Here is a 25,257-nt window from a genome sequence, read left to right as displayed (position 1 = left end):
ACCTTGAGAGTTGGTGCAAACTTCGTCGGTACATCCAAACCCCGTGATATGATATGCTCTATCACACATAAACCTCCTTATATCTTCTTCAAAACAGCCACCATACCTACCTATTATGGCATTTCCATAGCCATTCCGAGATATATTGCCATGCAACTTTCCACCGTTCCGTTCATCATGACACGTTTCATCATTGTCATATTTCCTTGCATGATCATGTAGTTGACATCGTATTTGTGGCAAAGCTACCTTTATAATTTTTCATACATGTCATTCTTGATTCATTGCCCATCCCGGTACACCGCCGGAGGCATTCATGAGTCATATCTTGTTCTAGTTTTGAGCTGTAATTTATGAGTTGTAAATAAATAGAAGTGTGATGATCATCATTATTAGAGCATTGTCCCTTATATAAAAAAAGAAAGGCCAAAAAAAGAAAGGCCAAAAAGAAAAGAAAAGAAAGGCCAAATAAAAAAATAAAGTCCCAAAAAAGAAGAAAAAAAAGAAAAAAAAATAAGAAGGGGGACAATGTTACTATCCTTTTCCACACTTGTGCTTCAAAGTAGCACCATGTTCTTCATATAGAGAGTCTCATATGTTGTCACTTTCATATACTAGTGGGAATTTTTCATTATAGAACTTGGCTTGTATATTCCAACAATGAGCTTCCTCAAAATGCCCTAGGTCTTCGTGAGCAAGCAAGTTGGATGCACACCCACTAGTTTCTTTTGTTGAGCTTTCATACATTTATAGCTCTGGTGCATCCGTTGCATGGCAATCCTTCCTCCTCATGTTGACATCAATTGATGGGCATCTTCATAGCCCATTGATCAGCCTCGTCAATGTGAGAATTTCTCCTTTTTTGTCTTCTCCACACAACCTCCATCATCCTATTCTATTTCACCCATAGTGCTATATCCATGGCTTACGCTCATGTATTGTGTGAGAGTTGAAAAAAAGCTGAAGCGCGTTAAAAAGTATGAACCAATTGCTTGGCTTAAACCGGGGTTGTTCTTGATGGGAGTATTTTGTGTGATGAAAATGAAACATAGCCTAACTATATGATTTTGTAGGGATGAACTTTCTTTAGCCATGTTATTTTGAGAAGACATGATTGCCTTGTTAGTATGCTTGAAGTATTACTATTTCTTATGTCAATATGAACTTTTATTTTGAATCATTTGGATCTGAACATTCATGCCACAGTAAAGAAAATTACATTGAGAATTATGCTAGGTAGCATTCCACATCAAAAATTCTGTTTTATCATTTACCTACTCAAGGACGAGCAGGAATTAAGCTTGGGGATGCTTGATACGTCTCCAATGTAACTATAATTTTTGGTTGTTTCATGCTATTATATTGCCTGTTTTGGATGTTTATGAGCTTTACTCTACACTTTTATATCATTTTTGGGACTAACCTACTAACCGGAGGCCCAGCCCGAATTGCTGTTTTTTTGCCTATTTCAGTGTTTCGAAGAAAAGGAATATAAAACGGAGTCCAAACGGAATGAAACCTTCGGGAGCAATCTTTTTGGAACAAACGCAATCCAGGAGACTTGGAGTGGACATCAAGCAGCAAACGAGGCGGCCACGAGGGTGCCCGGCGCGCCCCCACCCTCGTGGGCCCCTCGTGGCTCAGCCGACCTACTTCTTCCTCCTATATATATCCACGTACCCCGAGAACATCAAGGGGCACCATGAAAAACTATTTCCACCGCCGCAACCTTCTGTATCTGCGAGATCCCATCTTGGAGCCTTCGTCGGTGTTCCGCCAGAGGGGGAATCGACCACGGAGGGCCTCTACATCATCTCCAAGGCCTGTCCGATGAGTTGTGAGTAGTTTACCACAGACCTTCGGGTCCATAGTTATTAGCTAGATGGCTTCTTCTCTCTCTTTGAATCTCAATACCAAGTTATCCTCGATCTTCTTGGAGATCTATTTGATGTAACTCTTTTTGCGGTGTGTTTGTCGAGATCCGATGAATTGTGGGTTTATGATCAAGTTCATCTATGAGAAATATTTGAATCTCCTTTGAATTCTTTATATGTGATTAGTTATCTTTGCAAGTCTCTTCGAATTATCAGTTTGGTTTGGCCTACTAGATTGATCTTTCTTGCAATGGGAGAAGTGCTTAGCTTTGGGTTCAATCTTGCGGTGTCCTTTCCCAGTGACAGCAGGGGCAGCAAGACACGTATTGTATTGTTGCCATCGAGGATAAAAAGATGGGGTTTATATCATATTGCTTGAGTTTATCCCTCTACATCATGTCATCTTGCTTAATGTGTTACTCTGTTCTTATGAACTTAATACTCTAGATGCAGGCAGGAGTCGGTCGATGTGTGGAGTAATAGTAGTAGACACAGAATCGTTTCGATCTACTTGTTGCGGACGTGATGCCTATATACATGATCATGCCTAGATACTCTCATAACTATGCACTTTTCTATCAATTGCTCGACAGTAATTTGTTCACCCACCGTAATACTTATACTATCTTGAGAGAAGCCACTAGTGAAACCTATGGCCCCCGGGTCTATCTTTTATCATATAAGTTTTAATCTATCTTTATTTGCATATTTTACTTTCCAATCTATATCATAAAAATACCAAAAATATTTATCTTATCTTATTATCTCTATCAGAACTCACTTTCGCAAGTTTCCGTGAAGGTATTGATAACCCCTTTATCACGTTGGTTGCGAGGTTCTTGTTTGTTTGTGTAGGTACGAGGGACTTTTGAGGAGCCTCCTACTGGATTGATACCTTGGTTCTCAAAAACTGAGGGAAATACTTACGCTACTTTGCTGCATCACCCTTTCCTCTTCAAGGGAAAACCAACACAGTGCTCAAGAGGTAGCACTGTGTCATAATCATCCGACTCTGACTCCGATGACGATCTCCAATCATCCATCTAGAAAAATAAATCCGCGATTTTGTCACAAATCGCCCGTCGGGCTGAAATGAAATTGCAAGGGAAGCTTTATATATTACCTTTGTTCGGTAGCAAATCTGCCGCCTCTAACTTCCCCACTACCAACCGAATGCAAATTCTCCTCCGCCGCCACCACCTACTTCCCCTCGGCCTCCTTCCTACCCGCGGCTTCGGCACACACGTGGCTCAAGCGTTGCCCGAGCAAGCAGATCCACCCACAACAAGCCCCCCGCGCCCCGAAGCCGGGACTAATCCATGGCACCGGTGGCTGCCTCCCAACTGCCGTAAAGATTGGCTAGCCCCGATCTCCAAACTTGGTGGAGAAGAAGTGGACGAGGGCGACCGAAGCACTCCATGGCGCGGGGTGCCCAGGGGATGCATAAATCACCGGAGATTTGCAGCGGGTGCGACAACAGAATGACGGGCGGAAGCTGAAATTTTCCTCCCGCCAAGTCACGCGAGGGATAGAGGGAACTACGAGGAGGGAGGAGGGGAGGGGAAACCAGACATATGAAGGGAGCGGGCCGATTTTTACAGATCCCGATAAAAAGTATTTGGGCCGCCGTTTTACAGACCTGGTCGGGACGATTTTTTGTCCCGGGAAACACGTATTTGGGATCTGAAAGAATTGCTCTATAAGCTCATTTTTTAGGGACGTCCACCTTGGCACAGGCAAACCCTATTCGGCGCCTTTAGCGCCCGTTATAGGCGTTTTCCCAAACGGGTGCATACCCCTCCGCCTCGTTGGGCCGGCCCATCTATCTTTCTCTTATCTGTTTTTCAAAACGCAAAAATGCGAGGTTGTGGCGAATCGAACCTGCGATGTCCCGGCTAGGAGTACACCCAGTCAACCACCACGCCACCAAACTTCCCGTGGTTAGGTACCTCTTACCTTCTTTTCTTCTTTCGACTTTTTTTCCTTTTTTCCTTTTTTCTCGTTCTTTTCTTTTCTTCTTCTTCCTGGGTCGATGAACTTTTTCAAAATTCGTGATTTTTGTTCCAAAATCGATGAACAGTTTCTTAAAACTGATGAACTTTTTTCAATTTCCATGAACTTTTTTCACATTCAATGAACTTTTTTTCAATTTCGATGAACTTTTTTGAAATTTGATGAACTTTTTAAAAAAATCATGAAATTTTCCTCAAATTTTTGAACTATTTTCAAAATCGATGAACTTTTCTAAAACTAGATGAACTATTTTCAAAATTGATGAACTTTTTCAAAAAAGTTCATTAACTTTCTGCAAAATCGATGAACTTTTTAAAAGTTTGTGAACTTTTCTTAAAGAATGTTGAACTTTTTCATATTCACGACTTTCATAAAATAATTCAGAAATCTAAGCCAAATAATAGACGCGGCCGCACTTGTTCTTGTACTGTTGGCTCTACTGTAAGTCACAAATGAATGGTTGCTGTGGTGGTTAGTTAAGGTCGGCCTATGATGCATTCACCCGAGTTCGAATCTAGGAGAACACACCTTTTTGCGGTTTTTTGACGTTAAAAGTTTGCTGCGAGCCTTCGTGGGCCGGCCCAACAGGGTGCGGCAGTGTGCGCCAGGAAACAGTTCGGGCGCAGCAGGCGCCGAACAGGAGCTCTCCCTGGCACAGCTATATTTTTTTTTTGAGTAAGGCACATATAGTTTTTTCAAGGCAGATATCCTTTCCTGCTGTGCTGGAGTTGGGCCTCCAGCTCCAGGTACGTGGACCGAACGGCCTGGAACGTATTGTCAGTAAGTCGCAGCGGTACACCGTCAGGGTCAGGACTCTTTACCACCTCTGCAAGAAAGAAGGCAGCCCGACTTGACACCCGTAGACTCGCCTCCTTCCTTCCCTTCCCTCTGTCCACAGCCGAGGCGGAGGACTAGGCGATTCCAACCGGCGGCGGCGAGATGAAGCTCACCGTGATGACCGCCGACGAGCAGTTTCTCAACCTCGACGTCGACCCCGACGAATCCGTAAGCCTCCGTCCCGCCCCCCTCAGTCCCCCCCCCCCCCCCCCCCCCCCCCCCCCCCCCCCCCCCCCCCATCTCGATCTTGGCGGGCAATAAAGGTTGCTTCTTTGGCCAAAATTCGGGTGGCGAGCTCGCGAGCAGGCCGTGAAATTCCGGCGAGAAAGCGGGACCCGCAGCGGCCCGCAATTCACTCCCCGCGGCGTGCTGGTGCCTCGTGCTTAGGCGTAGAGTTCGATCGGATCTTTAGCTGCCACAGCTGCGGTGTCTTGGTTTGGCTAGAATCGTGCGAGTCTTCTGCTCGTGGAGCTAAAACTGAGCTGTGATTGCGATCCATGGATGCGAAATCTGTGCGGCTTTTGGCTGAATTGTGCGCCCTGCGTGTTTTGCAGGTGGAGAATTTGAAGGCGCTTCTTGAGGTGGAGGTGAGACGCGCCAGCGAAATCCTGCTTCAGGTTTCTCTTCCTGGTTTTGCCTTGACTGGTTTGACCTCACATTGTTGGTTTTGGGTGTCTGTGCGTGGCTAGACTCAAGTGCCGTTGCAGCAACAGCTGCTTCATTTCAATGGCAAGGAGATGAACAATGCCGAGAAGCTCAGCGCCATCGGAGTCCATGATGGTGATCTTGTTATGATGGTTGCCTCCAATAATAGGTTCGGTTGTTGTTTTTCAGACATCTCTGGTTGTTCTCCAGGGAATTTCTTGAGGGGGTTATATTCCTACTGTTCATTATGCCTGATATGATCCTTCTAGTCTTTGCATGTGACGTCTTGTTTTCTTTTATTGGCACGTCGAGATGGTTTCTTCTTTGTAGCTGTCAGTTCTAATTTTGATATATCACAATCACAAATCAGAACCGGCATGATGTTGGAAGAGATGCACTACATTTTTTATAGCTTAACTAATCATCATAAATTTTAGCGCCACTGCAATGACAATGCTTTCTACTACTAGTTAATTTCTTGGGTCAATAATTTCAGGACATCTCAGGATATTATGAGGTTAAATCCTGATGGATCGGCAGTAAATCCTCAAGCTTTCCAACAACATATTCGTGGTGATTCACAACTCATGGCGCAACTCCTTCAGGTAAAACTTTGCTGGTAGCTTTGTTGATTTATCAATATTGGCCAGGTTACAATTCCCAGAAGCTAGTTGCAGAAAATTTGTTAATTTCTTTTGTTTGCACCGATATCTTTTTAATTTGCAGAATGACCCTTCGTTAGCTCAAGCCATCCTTGGAGATGACATCACTGAGTTGCAAAACATCTTGCGGTCACACCACCAACAAAGACTACAACTGAAACGCAAACAGGAAGAAGAGCTTGTGAGTATCTCATGGGCTAATCGCTAGTTTTTATTTGGGTGCATTTAAGTCTAAATTAAGTAATCCACTCAGATTTTCTTAAGTCTCAATCGATTCAGAAAACTGAAAAAAAAAGGCAACTTGCACCTTTCTGCCCAGTTGCACCTTTTTGCACTTTTCTGAAACAAGAAGTGCAAGTTGCACTTTTCAGTAAACGGAAATTGCACTTTTCTGAATCGATAAGAAAATCTCAGTCGATTGAGACTTAGCAAAGCTATTTTCCCCCTGATAGTTATTTTACGTTCTTAGTGACAAAAAAAGTTGAGAACATACGCTTCTGCTTGCGTTAATTCCATAGCATTTGTATAAATATATTTCCATGCTGTTACATCTATATGCTGTAAAATTTCACATCTTGTAAGTTCTCTTAGATAGATATATTTGACCAATTCACGAGATGGTAGTTCCATGTTCTTTTTCTTGCTGTGTTTTACTTTTGCAAACTTGCTGAATAATAATAGGTTAAGTCATAGATAATTATGATTTTTTTCAGGACTTATTGTATGCTGATCCATTTGATGTCGAGGCTCAGAAGAAAATTGAAGCTGCAATTCGGCAGGTAGAAACTTTTTTGTGACGATAACACCTCTTGACTGTTTATAGGCTTCTCATATGTTACGAGGCAAATGTTAAATATCACAATCATCATTACATGACCAACCCAAGGGATGGCTTATTTAGGTTAGAATGTGGTGCTTATTTCTTAAGCTGCTGTGGAGAAGCAGTCATAAGAAGGTTATAATCAAACTAAATGTAAATGAATTTGGTTATCCAAATTGTTGTCCTCATCTTTCATTCAATATGCTCTGCGATAGAGAAGATGAACCTTGGTCCACAGCAAGGCAATTTGGTTAGGGTAAAGGTCCACTCGCCCTCAACAATCTGCCGACAGGGCTCTTTCCTGACGTGGAAAGAGAGGCTCTGAGGCTGAGATAACATTTTTATTTATTTCATTGCTTGATCGAAGGTTTATATACATGTTGGACCTTTATTATACTCAGGAGCAACTGACTTGATCCACAAGTTGGATCTCAGTTCAAACTCAAGTCCGAACCATAACTCTACATTCCTATTTCAGTTGGACTCTTCCTTAACTTAACTATTCTTTCTAAATTCTAATAGACCCAACTGTATCCAACAGAAATACTTATAACTTGAGTTATTCCTTTTCTTAACCTTCCTATCTCTAACATAACCTATACAATGCATATACGGATATGTTTATCTCTTGCTGTCTTGTGGACCCACAACAAAAACAAAAATGTATCTGTTTGCAACTTCATCAAGAGAAAAATTTAGCCAAACATGTACTTATCTAAAAGCAGCTCAACCCAATGGGGTTATCGAAATCCACAGCAATGCCAATCAAGCCTTAAGAATGCTTATCATAAACGTAGGGATAGACATGTGACTGAATATAATGAAGAGTCAGAGTGGTGCATAGTGCAAAAGGGGAATTTCTTTTTTTATGCATGTAAGTATGTAACTTCTGCTAGCTTTCATGGTCGGATAATATTAAAATATTACTCCCTCTGTTCCTAAATATAAGTCTCTTTAGAGATTCCAATATGGACTACATACGGAGCGGAATAAGTGAATCTACGCTCTAAAATACGTCTATGTGCATCCATATGTAGTCTGTATTGAAATCTCTAAAAAGTTTTATATTTAGAAACGGAGGGAGTAGTTGCTACCATGTCATATGCTTTTTATGTAAAATGATGTGCACACAAAAGCTTTGCTCTGTCTTACTGTGTTTTATACTCCTGTTCACCTCGGCAATCTTAGTTAGATACCTGACGTTCCGAGTACTTGTAATTTGTCATCCAGAAAGGCATTGATGAAAATTGGGAGGCTGCTATAGAGCATAATCCTGAAGCATTTGGTCGAGTGGTATGTTGACTCTTTAGTAAGTCAGTATGCTTCTGTTTTACATGCCATTCTTATTTATTAACTGACCAGCATTCTATTTCAGGTTATGTTGTATGTGGATATGGAAGTCAATGGAGTACCTTTGAAGGTATTATGTTATTTCATATATCTATTTGTAGATAACGAGCATGGTGAACAGCTGAGCATTGCCTGTACTCAAAAGCCCAAACAATATTTTTAAATGATATTTTTATTATCAGAGAGCTTGTATGGACTTTGCTATAACTCCTTTCATATATCATTGTTGATTGCATCAATCTTAGCTAAATAACTGCAACACAGTATTTTTCTTTTGAGAAGAACACAATCTTATTTTAACATTTGCCGATTGTATCATCTACCCCAATGGTTTATTCTTGAAAGTTAAATCTTCCTTTTTATTACTTGCGTTTGTGTACTAGCAGTCTACGAACTAAAAGATATGCAATAACGGGATACAGATTTATTTAGATGCTTGATTGCATCCTGCTACTTGTTTTGTATACACGATCCCTTAGCTTTTCTTTCATCTACAGGCCTTTGTTGACAGTGGAGCTCAGTCAACCATCATATCAAAAGACTGTGCTGAACGTTGTGGGTACGATTATAAATTAAAATGTTGTTATTGCAACTGTTTAGTCTTTCATATCTCATATGATCATTCTGCGTGTATAAGTCATACATATTTAAGTTTATCTTATTATCATACAATGGAATTTTACTGTACAGGCGAATGAAAATCATTCTCTGGAGACATTCGCTGAAATGCATCCCATGCCATGTACAACTGATCACATAATCAAGTATCATTTGCAGGCTACTCAGGCTCCTTGATCAGCGTTACAGAGGGGTTGCTATTGGAGTTGGTCAATCGGAGATACTTGGAAGAATACATGTAGCGGCAATAAAGGTTTGATATTGTAAATTGCTGTACCAACGTCAAAATTTCCAGTCCTTTTGAGAATGATCCATTTTGTGCGCCATGACTTTGGACGTGCTGTAATGCTATTTGAGTCATTGAAAATTTACAGTCTGAACAAGCACTATTTAGCCTAGAGAGACATAGTACTAATATAATACCAAACTCATTACTCGGGTACAAAATTATGATTTTGATTGTTCTACAATATGTTGTCTATGTTTCACAAAGAGGATACTCCTTAAGTTGAATCAGAGCCTTTAGTACTTTCTTCAAACCTAATGCCATATAACTTTCATCATTATGAGAATTCATCATGTAGTGACAGTAATTCACAATGCATTGCTATGTTTGGACAGATAGGCCATGCTTTCTATCCCTGTTCCTTCACAGTATTGGATGCTCCCAACATGGAATTCCTTTTCGGGCTTGATATGCTGCGGAAACATCAGGTAATTGCATGACTAAGTGTTGGAATAAGTCATCGCATCTAACTCACATCCCATACTGACACGTTTTGTTATCCAACGCAGTGCATAATTGACCTAAAGGACAATGTCCTTAGAGTTGGAGGTGGTGAAGTGTCAGTGCCCTTCTTACATGGTTAGTAGCTTGCCTATTTCATGTTTTTGTTCTCTAGTTTTAGTTCTTTATGATTGCATAATGAAGTAGACTATTGAGTAAGTTTTGATATTATTATTAGTTTTTTTGCAATACTGAACATCCCTATATATTCTATATCATCTACTTCTACAATTTTGCAAGTCTCGTTTTTCCAATCCCTCTAATATGGTATCTTCAGAGAAAGACATCCCTTCACATATACGCGATGGAGAGAAATCGTCGAACCTAGCATCTTCTAGCCAAGGAGCAGCTGGAGTAAGCAAAATTTACTGCTTTGCATAAATCAGCCTTGGTTTTCCTGTAATCATATTAGAGGTACGGGAGTAATCATCCGTATATCCTTATTTACTCTATATCATCCAGGAATCGTCAAAGGCACGTGGGAAGACTCCTGATGTGCCACCGCCATCCTCTCCTGCAGGTTAGTTTACTGGTGCTCGTGTGTAGTCCCTTGACTTAGAGAACTGTGATCTTGTGATAACTTTTAGCCTATCGAATTGCTGATTAACTGCGACCAACTTTGATTTCCTTTGTAGGAGCTCCAGCTGTAATTCCTCCACAGGTGTTAATTTTTTCTTCACAATTGTGGTCTTCTATACATTTGTTTTCTTTTGAGAGTGCATGAATTAGATTGATCTTGACCATTTTAAGAACCCTTGTCAGGGAGGAGATTTTGAAGCGAAAGTCATAAAGCTCGTGGAACTTGGATTTGACCGGGCATCTGTAATACAAGCACTCCAGTTGTGCAACGGCAACGAGGATCAGGCAGCTGGGTACTTGTTTGGTGGTTAGAGTCTTTAGAGCAGACCTTCTGCTCAACATTTTCTCGATTTGAACATTTATACACACACACTGATCAAGGAGATGTGGCATCCTCCATTTGAGGAACTAAAAGTTTGTGTGTGGCAAATACAGGCTTGGTAGGGATGATTCGTATTCTGTCTTCAGTGAGAAAAAAACGATTTCTTTCTTTCATTATCAGATACAGAGATTGTAGACATTGAGTGCAAACACAATCGAAAAGATTGTTTTTGTACTCATTCTCATCCATTTCCTAAATTTTCAGTTATTGAGATTGAACAAAATCAATCTATTGCAAAGCAAGAATAACCCTACTTGCCTTTTAGCGCGTATGCCTAGTACTTCGTCCTGTGTTTGATAGTCTGCATTAGGTCCAACCAGGCCCGTGATAGGCAGTTTTCGACCGTTTGTTTGCACCCTGGGTTTGGCCGAGTAGGAACACTCGAGCCTGAGCGATGCAACTTGAGTCACGTGGGTGTCTGAGGTTGTACATGAGGAGCCATGCTTGAAACGTCGTGCTGCTTCCTAAAGTGCCGCCACCGTCGCCCTTCTCTCACCGCTCACTCGGAAAATGAAAATGAAGAAACCAAGCAAAATACAGAAGTCTCTACTCTCATATCGGAAGCGGTGAGCATCGGAGCGAAGATTTGGACGTCACACACCATCGATCACCAACCTCATCACCTCACATGTAGGCATTCGTCAATGGCGGTAAGCCCTCTGTCCCTGTTGGAATCGATTTATCATGGCCGCATTCGATTTACACATCACACACTAGGCATCCAATCTACCTCTCGGGCATCGATTTGGCACTCGATTTAGGCATACCCGATTAGGGATTTGAACGATTCGAATGGGATTGAGTACAATTTTCACTGTCAGATCCATCCCAACAAGCACTACAGCCACAACGAGCCTGCAGGCCCTTGGGGCGGCGGTAGCCTTTGTAATCGTCGACCTCCAATCACAGTGTACGGTCGCTTGGCTTAGGCACCCTAACCACCATCTTCATCGCTTCGGGATCGCCAGCGTCTTGAGGCTTGACCGGTTCGCCATTGGCATCGTCCACCATCTCCTCCTTCCTTCGCCAGTGGTGCTAACTCATGGCATGATGGACAACGGTTGTAGATCCGTCATGTGCGGTGCTGCGACCCCGACAACCACATGCTGGAACCATCAAAGCGAGGTGTTGGAACCGGCCAGGCGCGCTGCTACCGCGACCACATGCTTGAACCAGCAAGGCGCGAAGATGGAACCGGCAAGACATGGTGCTGGAACCACACCCCGTGATGCAGCGACCGTGCTCCGGCAACACTGCGACTGACTGTCGGGGTGCTCGGACAATCTACGGCGACGACCATGGTGGGAGTTAGAACCGGCTACCGTGGTAGCTGCATCCAGGGAGTGCCGAAGCTGCAACCACCCGCACGGGATGTTGGAACCGCTGTCAGACGGGCTAGAACTGGTGCCGGCGAATGTTGGAACCTTTGCTCGGAGATGCTGGAACCGGTGCCCGAAGAAGCTAGAACCGACACCCGACGATGCTGGAAACTGACGGCCACCAGTGTTGCAATTGGCGGAGATGCTGGTACCGTCTCCATCAGAAGCTGCAACCACATACGGGGATGCTGTGATGTCGGTTGACGAAGAGATGCGACGAGCCGGCTTCGTCGACGGTGGTGCGCGCCATGGGGGTTGGAGAGGAGCTACAACGAGACGAGCCGACCGTGCTGCGAGCCAACCGAGGGAGTGCGGACGCAAGATAAGTGAGGAAAGAGACGCGAGGAATAATACGACGTGGGAGAAGATAGATCAATCGGTTGATTAAGTAGACATGGCATGGCACCGCCAGGGATTTGAGCCGATCAACCGACGCCTACCACGACCCTTTTTCTTCTACAGAAATGCTGGTCAAGACTGGTTGTTCAACGGTGTATAAGAATAGACAACAAGCAACAAAAACAACACGAATGGACAAAATGAATCGCGTTTGCTCATCCCTGCTATTTTTCTATGTTACATCTATAATCAGATGTTTGGCACGCGACGCCACAGTTGTATTGCTCCTATTAACAAATGATCTATACACATATAAGGAACGTTATAAAGAGCAAACACCCTATATACACAACCTAGTTTCCAAGTTTCGGCACAGGTCGGGGGCCAACAAACCGCGTGCCCCAACCCTTGCGTGCCATAGGTCCTCTTCCGGTTTCGATGCCGTGCTTGCCGTTGGCAGTACTTCTAAATCGATGCTGCTCTTTAGCTTTCTTTCAAAAGAAAAAAACACAATGCATGCTTTTGGGATGATTATGAAGGGCATCATAAATATCATCTAGCTAGCTGGGGGACTTTATCTATGAAGAAAGCCTATGGAGGCCTGGGGATCACTGACCTCTCTGATATGAATTTATGTCTGCTAGCTTCTTGGGTCAGTAGATATAACAGAGATGAAGGGAAGATCTGGAAAAGTATCATAGATGCTAAGTACAACACCCAGTCCCCCAACATTTTTACTTGTCCCTCTCTAGGTGCCTCACCCTTTTGGAAGGGTGTTCTTTGGGCTGTCCAAGCTACTAAGTTTGGATATTCCTAGAGTATTGGTAATGACAAGAAAGTTAGATTTTGGGAGGATCATTGGTTTGGATCGGACCCACTAGCTACTCTCTATTGGGACTTATACAAACTTGTCAATGAACATGATTGCACCTTAGATATAGTGTGGGATGGCTCTAACCTCAAAATCACTTTTAGGAGATGTTTCTCCAACGAACTTCTTTCTCTTTGGTTTGAACTCTTGGAGATTGCTAATCCATTACTTTTTCTAAGACAGAAGACTCTTTAGTCTCGAACCTTAATTTCAGTGGGGTTTATTCTGTTAAATCTTTGTATAATATAGTTACATTTAGGGGTGTGTTGCCTAATAACACTCCTGCGGTGTGGAAAATTAAGATCCCTGCCAGGATTCATATTTTTCTTTGGTTGGTGGTCAATAACAAGATACTGACCAGAGACAACTTGGGTAAAAGGCAAAATGTCCCTGACACCACTTGCCCTTTTTGTTCGATTAATGAATCTTGCCATCATTTTTTTTTGGCTGTGACATTGCAGTTGAATTCTGGAAGAATATATCTAGTGTTACTAGATATAGAGGGACAACCAATATGTTATCCTTTGCAGACTGCTGGTCTAGAGGAAACAAAATGGATGCTATTAATATTTTGCATGCAGCCGGCCTTTGGGCCATCTGGAATACCAAGAATGATTTTGTATTTAATCGCGCCAAATGGACTAATATACAGGTACTCTAGCGCAAGGCCTCATACGCTGCTCGATGGGAACCACTGGCTGCAGACCCTGTTGAAAAACAAGTCCAGGACATGGTGCGGGAGCTGGAGATTCTGATCAAAGCACCGTTACCGTTGATGTGGCCAGATCCAGGCTGAGGAGCTGTGGCGGTTCTCCTGTTTTAGTGTTTAGGTTCTGTTTCTATCTTAGCAGAGGAGGTGGCTTAGTCTTTGCCTAGCTATATGCTTGATTTGAGACTGAGGCTGCTTCCCCTTGTAATAGCTAGGTAGCTAGTCGCGATCTTTTACTTTCCTGCTTCTTAGCTTGCTGGAGTCTGCTCTGGACCTGTAGTTTTCGATGTACTGCCGTGATTTCTTTGCTATGCAATGGAATCGGGGCTGGGCCCTCTTCTTCTAAAAAAACACAATGCAAACACTGCAAATAACTACTAACCACTTTATTCCTCTTCACTTGATTATTGTTCCACAGGCCTAATAAAGATGTAAATAACATATGCGTGTCTGTTTCTCTCTACAGTGGCTTCACTCCTAAGCTAACGGAAATCCTAACACTCATATGATTGATTCCTAAGCTAATCAAGCACCAACACTCGATCGACATAATTTTACCCGGTTGCTGCCCTTCATGCCGCCGTCTGGACAACGATGGGGCTCTTCACGAACTGGACCCCGTTGCTCCATATGAGCGCGCCAAACGCGTACTTCTTGGCCAGCTTTGCGTTCTTGGTCTCCAACTTGACCTCGAACGTCTTCTCCTCCCCCTTCTTCCCAAACTCCATCACGTCGGGGCTCACCGTCACGTGCACGCCAGCCGGCTGGCGCACCATCGCCTTGTACTTGCCCGGGGAGCCGACGTTCTTCACCGTGCGCTTCACCGTTGCGCCCGAGGCCGTGAGGTTGACCACGGTGATGGACGGGTAGTTGAGGTCCTCGATCTTGGGGGCCTTCTCGGGGCACTTGTACGGCTCGCCGTTGAACATGGACAGGACCGTGGCGTTGTACTTCAGCGCGCAGAGGAAGTCGAGGTAGTGGTCGGGGCCGAGGTCGTAGACGAGGCCGGGGTTCATGGAGCGGCTCGGCCACACGTGGCCGGCGCCGTAGGCAAAGGGCCCCGCCGGCGCCAAGGACGCGTTGAGGATGGACTCGCCCTTGTTGTCCACGTCGATCGCCGTCGTCATCATTGCCGACTTGATCGCGGAGGGGCTCCAGTCTGGGTGGAGGGCCTTGAGCAGCCCCACGAGGCCGGAGACGTGCGGGCACGACATGGACGTCCCCGACATGGACGTGAAGGCGACGCGGCGTTCGTCGAAGGCGAGCTCCGTGGGGGCCATGGCGCGGGTAAACGCGGCGATCACGCTCACCCCGGGCGCCGTGATGTCGGGCTTGAGAATCTCCGGGTTGACGGGGTTGGGTCCCTGCGACGAGAAAGCGGCCATGTACGGCGCTGGCTTCGTCTCCAGGATCGTCTCCGGCTTCTCAATGTAGCCCTCTGGTGACCTTTCCAAAAAACGGAGAAACAACGTCATGCATCCATCTAAATGTGCCAATTATTTAGAAGCAGTAATTAATACGTACTACATAGAATACGCCGTAGGCTTCATTCATGGTTTGGTTTGCTTACTTGGCGGATTTGAGGTAGTTGTATAGGGTGAGGCCGTCGCCGTGCCTGATGTGCGTGGCCGGGAGCAGGTGCGCGTCCGCGATAATCTCGTTGCCGGAGGCGGCGTCGTTGGCGAGCACCATGGCGGCGCCGCCGGCTTGGAGCACCGTCAGGCCCTTGGCCACACGCGCGCTCGTCCCACGCAGGCACACCACGATCTTCCCCTTCACCTTCGTCGGGTCCAGCGACCCCTGCAGGCAAATCTTGCTGCAATCGCACACACATTCATCATCATTATCATCATATCATGTAAAGGTCGCACATTACTACTTATACTTAGTCGTATACAGTAGTAGAAGATTAACAATATAGAGACATTGATACACGTACGCGTCATCTACCGCTCTGCCGGGCGCTGCGGCTTCGGCGGAATCGATCATGGGGTAAGACTCCTTGCCCTTGAGCGATGTCTCCGACATGCTCTGCCCCTGCATGCACCAAAACAATTTGATTAATTATCTTCCAGACATGAAAATAACAATAACTGTGAGATAGCCAGGGAAGAGGCGGGCCTTGATCTTTGTGCCGTTGAAGACGATGTAAGACGGGAACTCGCGGTCCATGGTGCTGGCACCGACGGTGAAGACCCAGGGCGCAAGGTTGGAGATGGAGCTCGGCTTGGGGCCCGAGTTTCCGGCGGAGCAGACGACGCTGATGCCGCGACGGACGGCGTGGAAGGACCCGATGGAGATGGCGTCGTCGAAGTAGTCGTAGGGCTCGCCGTCGTTGCCAAGGGAGACGGACAGGACGTGCACGCCGTCATGGATGGCAGCGTCGAAGGCGGCCAGGATGTCCGCCTCGAAGCAGGAGCTGCCATTCACGGGCTTGTAGCACACGCGGTACGCGGCCACGTGCGCCCGCGGGGAGCCGCCGGAGGCCGTGCCGTTGCCGAAGCCGAACACACTGGCGCCGTGCACCGCCGAGCCGCCGGCCGTGGACAGCGTGTGCGTGCCGTGCCCCTCGTTGTCCCGCGGCGTGTTGAACTCGGGAGCCTTGGTGTCGAGCCCTTCCGACCCGTACCCCTTGTTGAAATAGCGCGCCCCGATCAGCTTCCTGCATGCATGCGCGCCAAAATTGCAAACAGAAGTATAAAAATTGCTCTGTACAGCTCGATGAATAACTCTCAAGAATGTGCACTATCCTTTCGATCAATACATCATTGAGCATATACTACTCCGTTCTAGTTTATTGGTATTTTTTATTTTGTGCCAAAATTTAACCATAAATTTAATTTAAAAATATAACTCTGATTCCTATTTGAATATGATTTTTAATGAGATTATTTTTTATAACATGCATTAATATTTTGTTAATTAAATAGATAATCAAAATTTGGCATATAAAATACTAACATGACTAATAAATCAGGACGGAAGTAGTATTTTAAATTGTTTCTGAAAGTCTTACTCTAGTTATTTCCTTTATGCTCATTTGTGCAGGGAAACAAGACAAGAGTATACAGTGTACTTTGATGTTTTTTTTTTCTGTTAAAAGCATGCAACTATTTCTGTTCTTTCTTCTCTCGCTGACCATCACTTACAGGTGGGACTGGGAGACACTATATACCACTCAGACTCAGTGTAGTGTCACTGTCGTCCGGGATTAAAGGAATCCTCAAGGATAGACATGCATGCAGTCAAAGCATGCATATATATCCATCATTGCCACTTACTACCACTAGTAGATACCCTAGAGGCATCAGCTGGTGGTGGTCTTACTCTCCCACAGCTCATATCTGCATGATGGTGGTCTCAACTATAGTGCTACACTAGACAAAAGTATATCGACTTTTTGGATCAAGCGTTCGTGCACAGTATGCATTCCAAGTGTGGATCTGAAAATGACACAAACATTGCTCTAAACGAACATAGTTATGTGACTAATTAGCACGAGAGTGCATGCATGCATGCATTAATTAAGGATGTGGCTAGCTCTCAGTCGACCTAGAATTAATTAATCAAGTCTCAGTCAAATAATATAACATGTAAAAATAAAAAAGAACTAAAAAAATGTGCACAGATCTATCTGACGAATGTAGCGAGACTGTTAATTAAATGTATAATAACAAGAGTCAGCTAGTTCGTTAGCTTACGCGTTGCAGTGGAAGTTATCGTCTTGGCCTTTCTCGCACGTTCCTTTCCAGTGCTTGGGGACTGGTCCCAGCCCATGATCCCGAAAGCTCTCCGATTCTGGCCACACACCTTCACATCCATAGAGCACAAGAGCACGTATATATCAGCAACACCACTGAAATACAAATCAATTTGAACGGCAGATTCCAATCCAAAGTAGAGACAACTATTTCAGTACAACGGTTAAATAAAAGATCCTCAATTGGACGCCTGTTTGGACCGCAGAAATTCCATGAAAAATCTGCCGGCTCATTTTAACATGGACAAGGAAAAATTTCCAGATGGACACTTATTGGTTTGGAGTATGTATGTTGGATTATGGCCCATCCTTTGGCTGCATCAGTATTGTAAGCATGTCGAGAAAGTAAGTACTCTCTATAGGAATGTAGGGTAGGATAGCATCTAGCATGGTTGCATGTACAGATGGGAAGCCACTATGGAATCATTGGATGGTCCTATATACTCGATCTGTCAAAGACCAGCTATAAAGATGCAACCATTAGTGAATGGGAAAAAGTCAACAGCACTCTGACTGGTCTGCTGACCTCCTCTATAGCACTCCCTTCGTCCCATAATATAAGAAGCGTTTTTGACACTAGATTAGTGTAAAAGATGCTCTTATATTATTGGACAGAGAGAGTACTATATATTTCGTAATAATCAGTTGAAGGATGTGCAACCCTTAAAAAAAAGGTAATTCCAACTAGTAGTTCTAATTGTCTCAACGTGCATGCTTTCAAATCATCAAAATTGTTGTTCAATCAACAGATTTACTAGCTTGATCCACTATCGTCCGTCAGGTGTATGCATGTGAATCCTTACCATGCAACATGCATTAGTGCATAAGTGAGTTTTACATTTAATTGTTGCATGCACACAAACTTTTCATGTTGAGACTTCTTTAGCATATGCTCAAATTTCGTACGTAATTCAAATCGCAAGGACTGAATTAGTATTTTGCACAATATTTAGAAACTATATATATATATATATATATATATATATATATATATATATATATATATATCTAATTCTGCGGTAACATGTATCTACACAAAATATATTTTTTGGGCACTTTACTGATTTTGTGGCTTCCTGCTATATATACTGTCCAAAATATTTGTAGTCAGATTAAGTCAACCAGATTTGATTATATATAAATCCGATCATGCCAGTACCGGTGTCGATGTTGCCAATGACGACTCCCTCGCCGAACTTAGCCTTGCGCCAGGACGCTCCGCGCGGGACGCCTCCGGGCCCGGCGATGCCAAGAAACTGCCACGACCGCGTCGTGTGCAGCTGGTACCCCCTGTTCCGGAACACCGACACCACCTCCGGCAGACCTGCAGATTAGATCACGACCGGAAAGCAGTCAGTTAATCGGTCCGTGGCACCATATTTCAGGAGCAAACGTCGTCGATCCACCGCGGACGGCGGTCATGCAGGCGGTAGAGAGAGACTACTCACGGGCGATCTGGGCGGCTTGCTCGGCGTCGAGGTTGGCGGCGAAGCCGTTGATGTGCTTGGTGTACGAGTAGAAGATGGCCTCCTGCGCCTTCTCCTTGCTACATTGCGATGAGCGGAACAGAGAGAAAATCTACGTCAGCCATCTTCAATGCATGCATCTACAACTGATCATCGGCTCAAGAAACAGCGGCGAGCGTGGCTTGCGCTTGCTTACTCTCCGAGGACGGTGGCGAGGAGGTTGTAGTGTGAGTCGGCGGCCTTCCCCTCGACCGCCGCCAGGTCGACGGCTGGGAGGTCGTGCAGCCGCGACGCGTGCGCATGCTCGCCGAGGTACACGACGTAGGACCGCTTCTCGCCGGCGGCAGCGGCGGGGGCGGGCTGGACGAGGAGCAGCGCGCAGAGGATGAAGCAGGCGGCACCGCCGAAGGAAGCCATGGGTCTCATGCTGTTGGCCCTCGCGCCCGCGATGGATGGCCCCCCTCTCTCGCGATCGATCGATCGATCTCTTCGGGGATTTTGGTAGAGGGAGGGAGTGTATTTATATACGCGAGGTGGTTGCGGGCGGCGGGTTTAGTCCACGAGGGGGAGGACTCGATCTGTGGCTGTGCTGCTGCATGCGCCAGCGTAAACGCCGCGGGGACAGTTTAAATCCTTGGATCTCATCGGGGTTAGTTATCGGCCGGCGAGGTTCGAATGTATCAACGCCTCCAGGGGATATATCTCGTGGGAGGTCCATTTTGGACGTATATTCCGTAAATTTGGCATCTGTTTGACCAAAACAAATTTTCTTTGCACATAATGTTGCAATATATACGAGTAGTCCGTGTGTTTAAGTGAAAAAGAATACTACTACCTATGTACTAACTTTATAATAGTAGATCAGAGATAATTATTTTGGGACGAAGAGAGTAGCATACAAAAACCTACTACCAAGCCCCAGAGTCTCACGAACAAATCTGCAAAGAACACTAGGCACCGGGCAAGTGAAGAGGATGTGGGTCCCCGTCGCCGGGACACCACAAAGAGGGTCCAACCCATTCCCAGGGCCGTGTCTCTTGATCACCTCCATCCCAGATGGGAGGCGACCCCGCAACAATTGGCAAGCACATATTTTGATCTTCAAGGGCAAAGGTGCTTTTCAGAGCAGAGAGGTCCAGACAATAGACGGTCGTCGGCACAGGGAATGATATGTTGAGTCAACAGAAAAGACTCCTGAAGGGGCCTGACACCAGGATACGGTGTCCGGATAATCCACGGGCACCATTTGGGGGGTGCGCATCACACAAGTAGCCCACTCAACGGCCTCCACCGGCCTAAATGTTTGTCGGAACAGGATGTTCCTATGACAATTGTGGGCAGCCGTGGAGGCCAACACCATTAGATCCAAACATATGGCAATTTTTTTTTGAAAACTCCATACATAACGAGGCTCTGTCCACCCATGGGCTAGGCTAGAATAAGGCCCCCTCACTATTTCCATTGGAGACGGACAACCCTAGGCGGATCTCATGCTTGATCCGTTGGATGGACCTCCAAATCTGGGATCCCTTCCTTACACGCAGGGGCTAAGTAGTGGCTGACCCTGCAAGTACTTTGCTTGAACAAGCTACAACTGTTGGGGAACGCGGTAATTTCAAAAAATTTCCTACGGTCATGCAAGATCTATCTATGTGATTCATAGCAACGAGAGGGGAGACTGTGTCCACGTACCCTCGTAGACCAAAAGCGGAAGCGTTAGTTAACGCGGTTGGTGTAGTCGAACGTCTTCGTGATCCAACCGATCAAGCACCGAACGTACGGCACCTTCGCGTTCAGCACACGTTCAGCTCGATGACGTCCCTCGTACTGTTGATCCAGTTGAGGCCGAGGGAGAGTTTCGTCAGCACGACGGCGTGGCGACGGTGATGATGAAGTTGCCGGCGCAGGGATTCACCTAAGCACTACGACGATATGACCGAGGTGTGTAACTATGGAGGGGGACACCGCACACGGCTAAAGATCAACTTGTGTGTCTATGGGGTGTCCCTTGGCCACGTATATAAAGGAGGGGGAGGAGGAGGCCGACCAAGAGGGGAGGCGCACCATGGGGGGAGTCCTACTAGGACTCCAAACCTAGTAGGATTCGCCCCCCCCCCCCCTTTCCTATTCCAAGTTGGAGAAGGGGGAAGGAGGAGGAGGAGAGAAGGAAGGAGGGGGGCGCCGCCCCCTCCCCTTGTCCAATTGGGATTGGGGTAAGGGGGGCGCGTGTCACCTCCTGGCCAGCCCTCTCTCTTCTCCACTAAGGCCCATGAGGCCCAATAACTTCCCGGAGGGGGTTTCGGTAACCTCCGGTACTCCGAAACTTATCCGAATCGACCCGAACCATTTCGGTGTCCGAATGTAGCCTTCCAATATATGAATCTTTATGTCTCGACCATCTCGAGACTCCTCGTCATGTCCGTGATCTCATCCGGGACTCCGAACAAACTTCAGTCATCAAAACACATAACTCTTAATACAAATCGTCATCGAACGTTAAGCATGCGGACCCTACGGGTTTGGGAACTACGTAGACATGACCGAGACATATCTCCGGTCAATAACCAATAGCGGAACCTGGATGCTCATATTAGCTCCTACATATTCTACGAAGATCTTTATCGGTCAAACCGCATAACAACATACGTTGTTCCCTTTGTCATCGGTATGTTACTTGCCCGAGATTCGATCGTCGGTATCATCATACCTAGTTCAATCTCGTTACCGGCAAGTCTCTTTACTCGTTCCGTAATACTTGATCCCGCAACTAACTCATTAGGCACAATGCTTGCAAGGCTTATAGTGATGAGCATTACCGAGAGGGCTGTTTGAATAAATCCGAGGTACGCAGTAGATCCACCGAGGAACAAGCAATCACAGACAATTACGACACCGAGATTTGTTAACGAGGTTCGGCGAACTTGCCTACTCCCCGGGGCAATGACTATGGGTGCTCCTCCCCGAGATACCGCAACACCGGCCACCCGGGCGCCGGCACAAGCCGCCGGCACCCCCTTGCGAGCCTATTGCTATCTAGTCGTCATGGGTTACAACGTGGGGTGCCTCCTCGTATATAAGAGGCCAAGGGTACAACGTGTCCGACTCCGACACTACACGTATCCTACCCACACTACAACACAAAGTCCACGCGTAACCCTACTAGTACAAAATATTCGACACAAACACAACAAACTCCACCTTGGCGAATATTCTCCACCACCTTGAATTTGTCCATGCGTCAAACTTCCATGTACTCCGGACTTGTGTTGTCTTCTTCGTAGCTTACTGAGAGCTACTCGACGAGTCTGCCCCAGACCCGCCGCCGCCGTGAGACCCCGCTGCTACTCCCGCAACTCCAGTCTCCGTGACTCCACCTGCAATACTGCTCCCTTGCAACTTGTAAAGATGCGAAGCCGTCCTCCCTCCAATCATCACGGTCACCTCATCTTCCATGATTCTCATGGTCTTCCTATCCCGATCACAACGGAATACCATACCACCATCATGAAGAACTCCAAGCGAAATTAGATTCCTTCTTAGCCCCGGCACATGCCTGACTCCCCGAAGCATCCGCTCAACTCCGTCAAACATCTTGATTTTGATGTCACCTACTCCAGCAACACGATAACCTGTGTCATCGCCCACATAGGCTAAACCAAACTCACCAGACTTGTATGAAGAGAACCACTCCCTGTTGGGTGTCGCATGAAAAGAGCAAGCTGAATCCAACATCCACGCTTCACTTTTGGTTGACCGACTGTCTGATACTATGAGAACATCACTACTGCTGTCTGAGTCATCACCATGAGTTGCCTTATTAGCACTTGCCCCACCATTGAGTTCTGGACAGTCCTTTCTCATATGTCCCCACTGCTTACACTTGTGACACTGTATATTCTTTTTCTTTTTCTTGTTCTTCCCAGCCTCATATCCCTTCCGCCACTGCTCACCCTTGACTAGCAAACCTTCACCATGAGAGACTTCCACCGCGTTCTTCTTTCTCATATCATAAGATAGCAATGCCGCAGTAATATCCTCATTCTTGACGGTCTCCTTGCCGTGCGTCAAAGTAGTGATCAAATGGTCATAGGATGATGGCAATGAACAAAGAAGCAGAATTGCCCTATCCTCGTCGTCAACCGTCGCACCCAAGTGTGCTAGATCCGTCACGACTTGATTAAAGGCGTTCATATACTCCACAAGATCTGACCCCTCCTGCATCCTCATCCCATACAACTTTTGCTTCAGATACACCTTGGTCGTCACAGTCTTGGACATAAACTGACTTTCCAGCTTCTCCCAGATCTTCTTCGGCGAATTCTCATCCATCACATGATAAATAACCTGGTCCAACAGACACAACCGTATAGTCCCGGCTGCTTTCAACTATAACTCCTCCCAGTCATCCGCCTCCATCTTAGCTAGCTTGGCTTCCTTCAACAACGCCTTCAAGCATCCCTGTTGTGCCAACAAATCTTTCACCCTTGTCTGCCATAACCCAAAGCTTCCAGTTCCGTTGAACTTCTCCACCTCAAACCTAGTACCCGATGGCGCCATGATTCTTTGTATGACTGACCCTGCGAAAAATAATCGAGCAGTCTTCGCGTGATCCCCAAGTGCACGAACAGAACCTTCATGTACTACTAGTGATTCAACTAGCTGGTCTTCACGTGACGGCTCTTCCCTTGGCTCAACTTTGATGTCGTCATTGTCTGTGATTGCTTGGTCCTCGGATGATCGACGGTATACCTCGGATTTATTCTAACAAGGGCCTAGAGATACCTCTCCGAAACACGGAGTGACAAATCCTAATCTCGATCGATGCCAACCCAACAAACACCTTCGGAGACACCTGTAGAGTATCTTTATAATCACCCATTTACATTGTGACGTTTGATAGCACACAAAGTGTTCCTCCGGTATTCAGGAGTTGCATAATCTCATAGTCTGAGGAACTTGTATAAGTCATGAAGAAAGCAGTAGCAATGAAACTATAACGATCATAATGCTAAGCTAACAGATGGGTCATGTCCATCACATCATTCTCCTAATGATGTCATCCCATTCATCAAATGACAACACATGTTTATGGTTAGGAAACATAACCGGCTTTGATTAACGAGCTAGTCAAGTAGAGGCATACTAGGGACAATATGTTTTGTCTATGTATTCACACATGTACTAAGTTTCCGGTTAATACAATTCTAGCATGAATAATAAACATTTATCATGAAATAAGGAAATAAATAATAACTTTATTATTGCCTCTAGGGCATATTTCCTTCAGTCCCCCACTTGCACTAGAGTCAATAATCTAGATTATATAGTAATGATTCTAACACCCATGGAGCTTTGGTGCTAATCAAGTTTTGCTCGTGGAAGAGGCTTAGTCAATGGGTCTGCAACATTCAGGTCCGTATGTATCTTGCAAATCTCTATGTCCCCCTCCGACACTTGATGATGGATGGAATTGAAGCGTCTCTTGATGTGCTTGGTTCTCTTGTGAAATCTAGATTCCTTTGCCAAGGCAATTGCACCAGTATTGTCACAAAAGATCTTCATTGGACTCGATGCACTAGGTATAACACCTAGATAGGATATGAACTCCTTAATTTGCTGCTTCCAAAGAAGCAATGTACTCCGCTTCACACGTAGATCCCACCACGACGCTCTACTTGGAACTGCACCAACTGACAGCTCCTCCGTTCAATAAAAATACGTATCCGGTTTGCGACTTAGAGTCATTCGGATCAGTGTCAAAGCTTGCATCAACGTAACCGTTTACGATGAGCTCTTTTTCACCTCCATAAAAGAGAAACATATCCTTAGTTCTTTTCAGGTATTTCAGGATGTTCTTGACCGCTGTCTAGTGCTCCACTCCGGGATTACTTTTGGTAACTCCCTGCTATACTTATAGCAAGGCACACATTAGGTCTGGTACACAACATTGCATACATGATAGAACCTATGGCTGAAGCATAGGGAATGACTTTCATTTTCTCTCTATCTTCTGCAGTGGTCGGGCATTGAGTCTGACTCAACTTCACACCTTGTAACACAGGCAAGAACCCTTTCTTTGACTGATCCATTTTGAACTTTTTCAAAAATTTATCAAGGTATGTGCTTTGTGAAAGTCCAATTAAGCGTCTTGATCTATCTATATAGA

At 45.4% G+C, this 25,257-nt stretch overlaps 2 protein-coding genes across 2 annotated transcripts; one reads left to right on the top strand and one right to left on the bottom strand.

Annotated features, from left to right (window-relative positions):
• The first annotated feature begins 4,679 nt into the window (after nucleotides 1-4,679).
• Nucleotides 4,680-10,680, top strand: LOC123136690 (protein DNA-DAMAGE INDUCIBLE 1). Its single transcript, XM_044556161.1, has 16 exons — nucleotides 4,680-4,892; nucleotides 5,279-5,311; nucleotides 5,414-5,538; nucleotides 5,866-5,974; nucleotides 6,096-6,212; nucleotides 6,745-6,810; nucleotides 8,082-8,144; nucleotides 8,227-8,271; nucleotides 8,699-8,760; nucleotides 8,979-9,072; nucleotides 9,441-9,533; nucleotides 9,615-9,684; nucleotides 9,884-9,960; nucleotides 10,069-10,126; nucleotides 10,242-10,267; nucleotides 10,369-10,680. The coding sequence occupies exons 1-16, from the start codon at nucleotides 4,827-4,829 to the stop codon at nucleotides 10,495-10,497; spliced, it is 1,233 nt and encodes a 410-aa protein (XP_044412096.1). The 5' UTR covers nucleotides 4,680-4,826; the 3' UTR covers nucleotides 10,498-10,680.
• Nucleotides 10,681-14,230: 3,550 nt separating this feature from the next.
• On the bottom strand, nucleotides 14,231-19,596 carry LOC123136689 (subtilisin-like protease SBT5.3). Its single transcript, XM_044556160.1, has 8 exons — nucleotides 19,288-19,596; nucleotides 19,074-19,171; nucleotides 18,785-18,949; nucleotides 17,567-17,675; nucleotides 15,987-16,527; nucleotides 15,805-15,902; nucleotides 15,436-15,681; nucleotides 14,231-15,311 (listed from the first exon to the last, which is right to left on the bottom strand). The coding sequence occupies exons 1-8, from the start codon at nucleotides 19,515-19,517 to the stop codon at nucleotides 14,438-14,440; spliced, it is 2,361 nt and encodes a 786-aa protein (XP_044412095.1). The 5' UTR covers nucleotides 19,518-19,596; the 3' UTR covers nucleotides 14,231-14,437.
• Nucleotides 19,597-25,257: the final 5,661 nt, after the last annotated feature.

This window comes from Triticum aestivum, chromosome 6B (genome assembly GCF_018294505.1).
Source record: "Triticum aestivum cultivar Chinese Spring chromosome 6B, IWGSC CS RefSeq v2.1, whole genome shotgun sequence".
Lineage (NCBI taxonomy): Eukaryota > Viridiplantae > Streptophyta > Magnoliopsida > Poales > Poaceae > Triticum > Triticum aestivum.
This window is presented reverse-complemented; position numbering and strand designations above follow the sequence as displayed.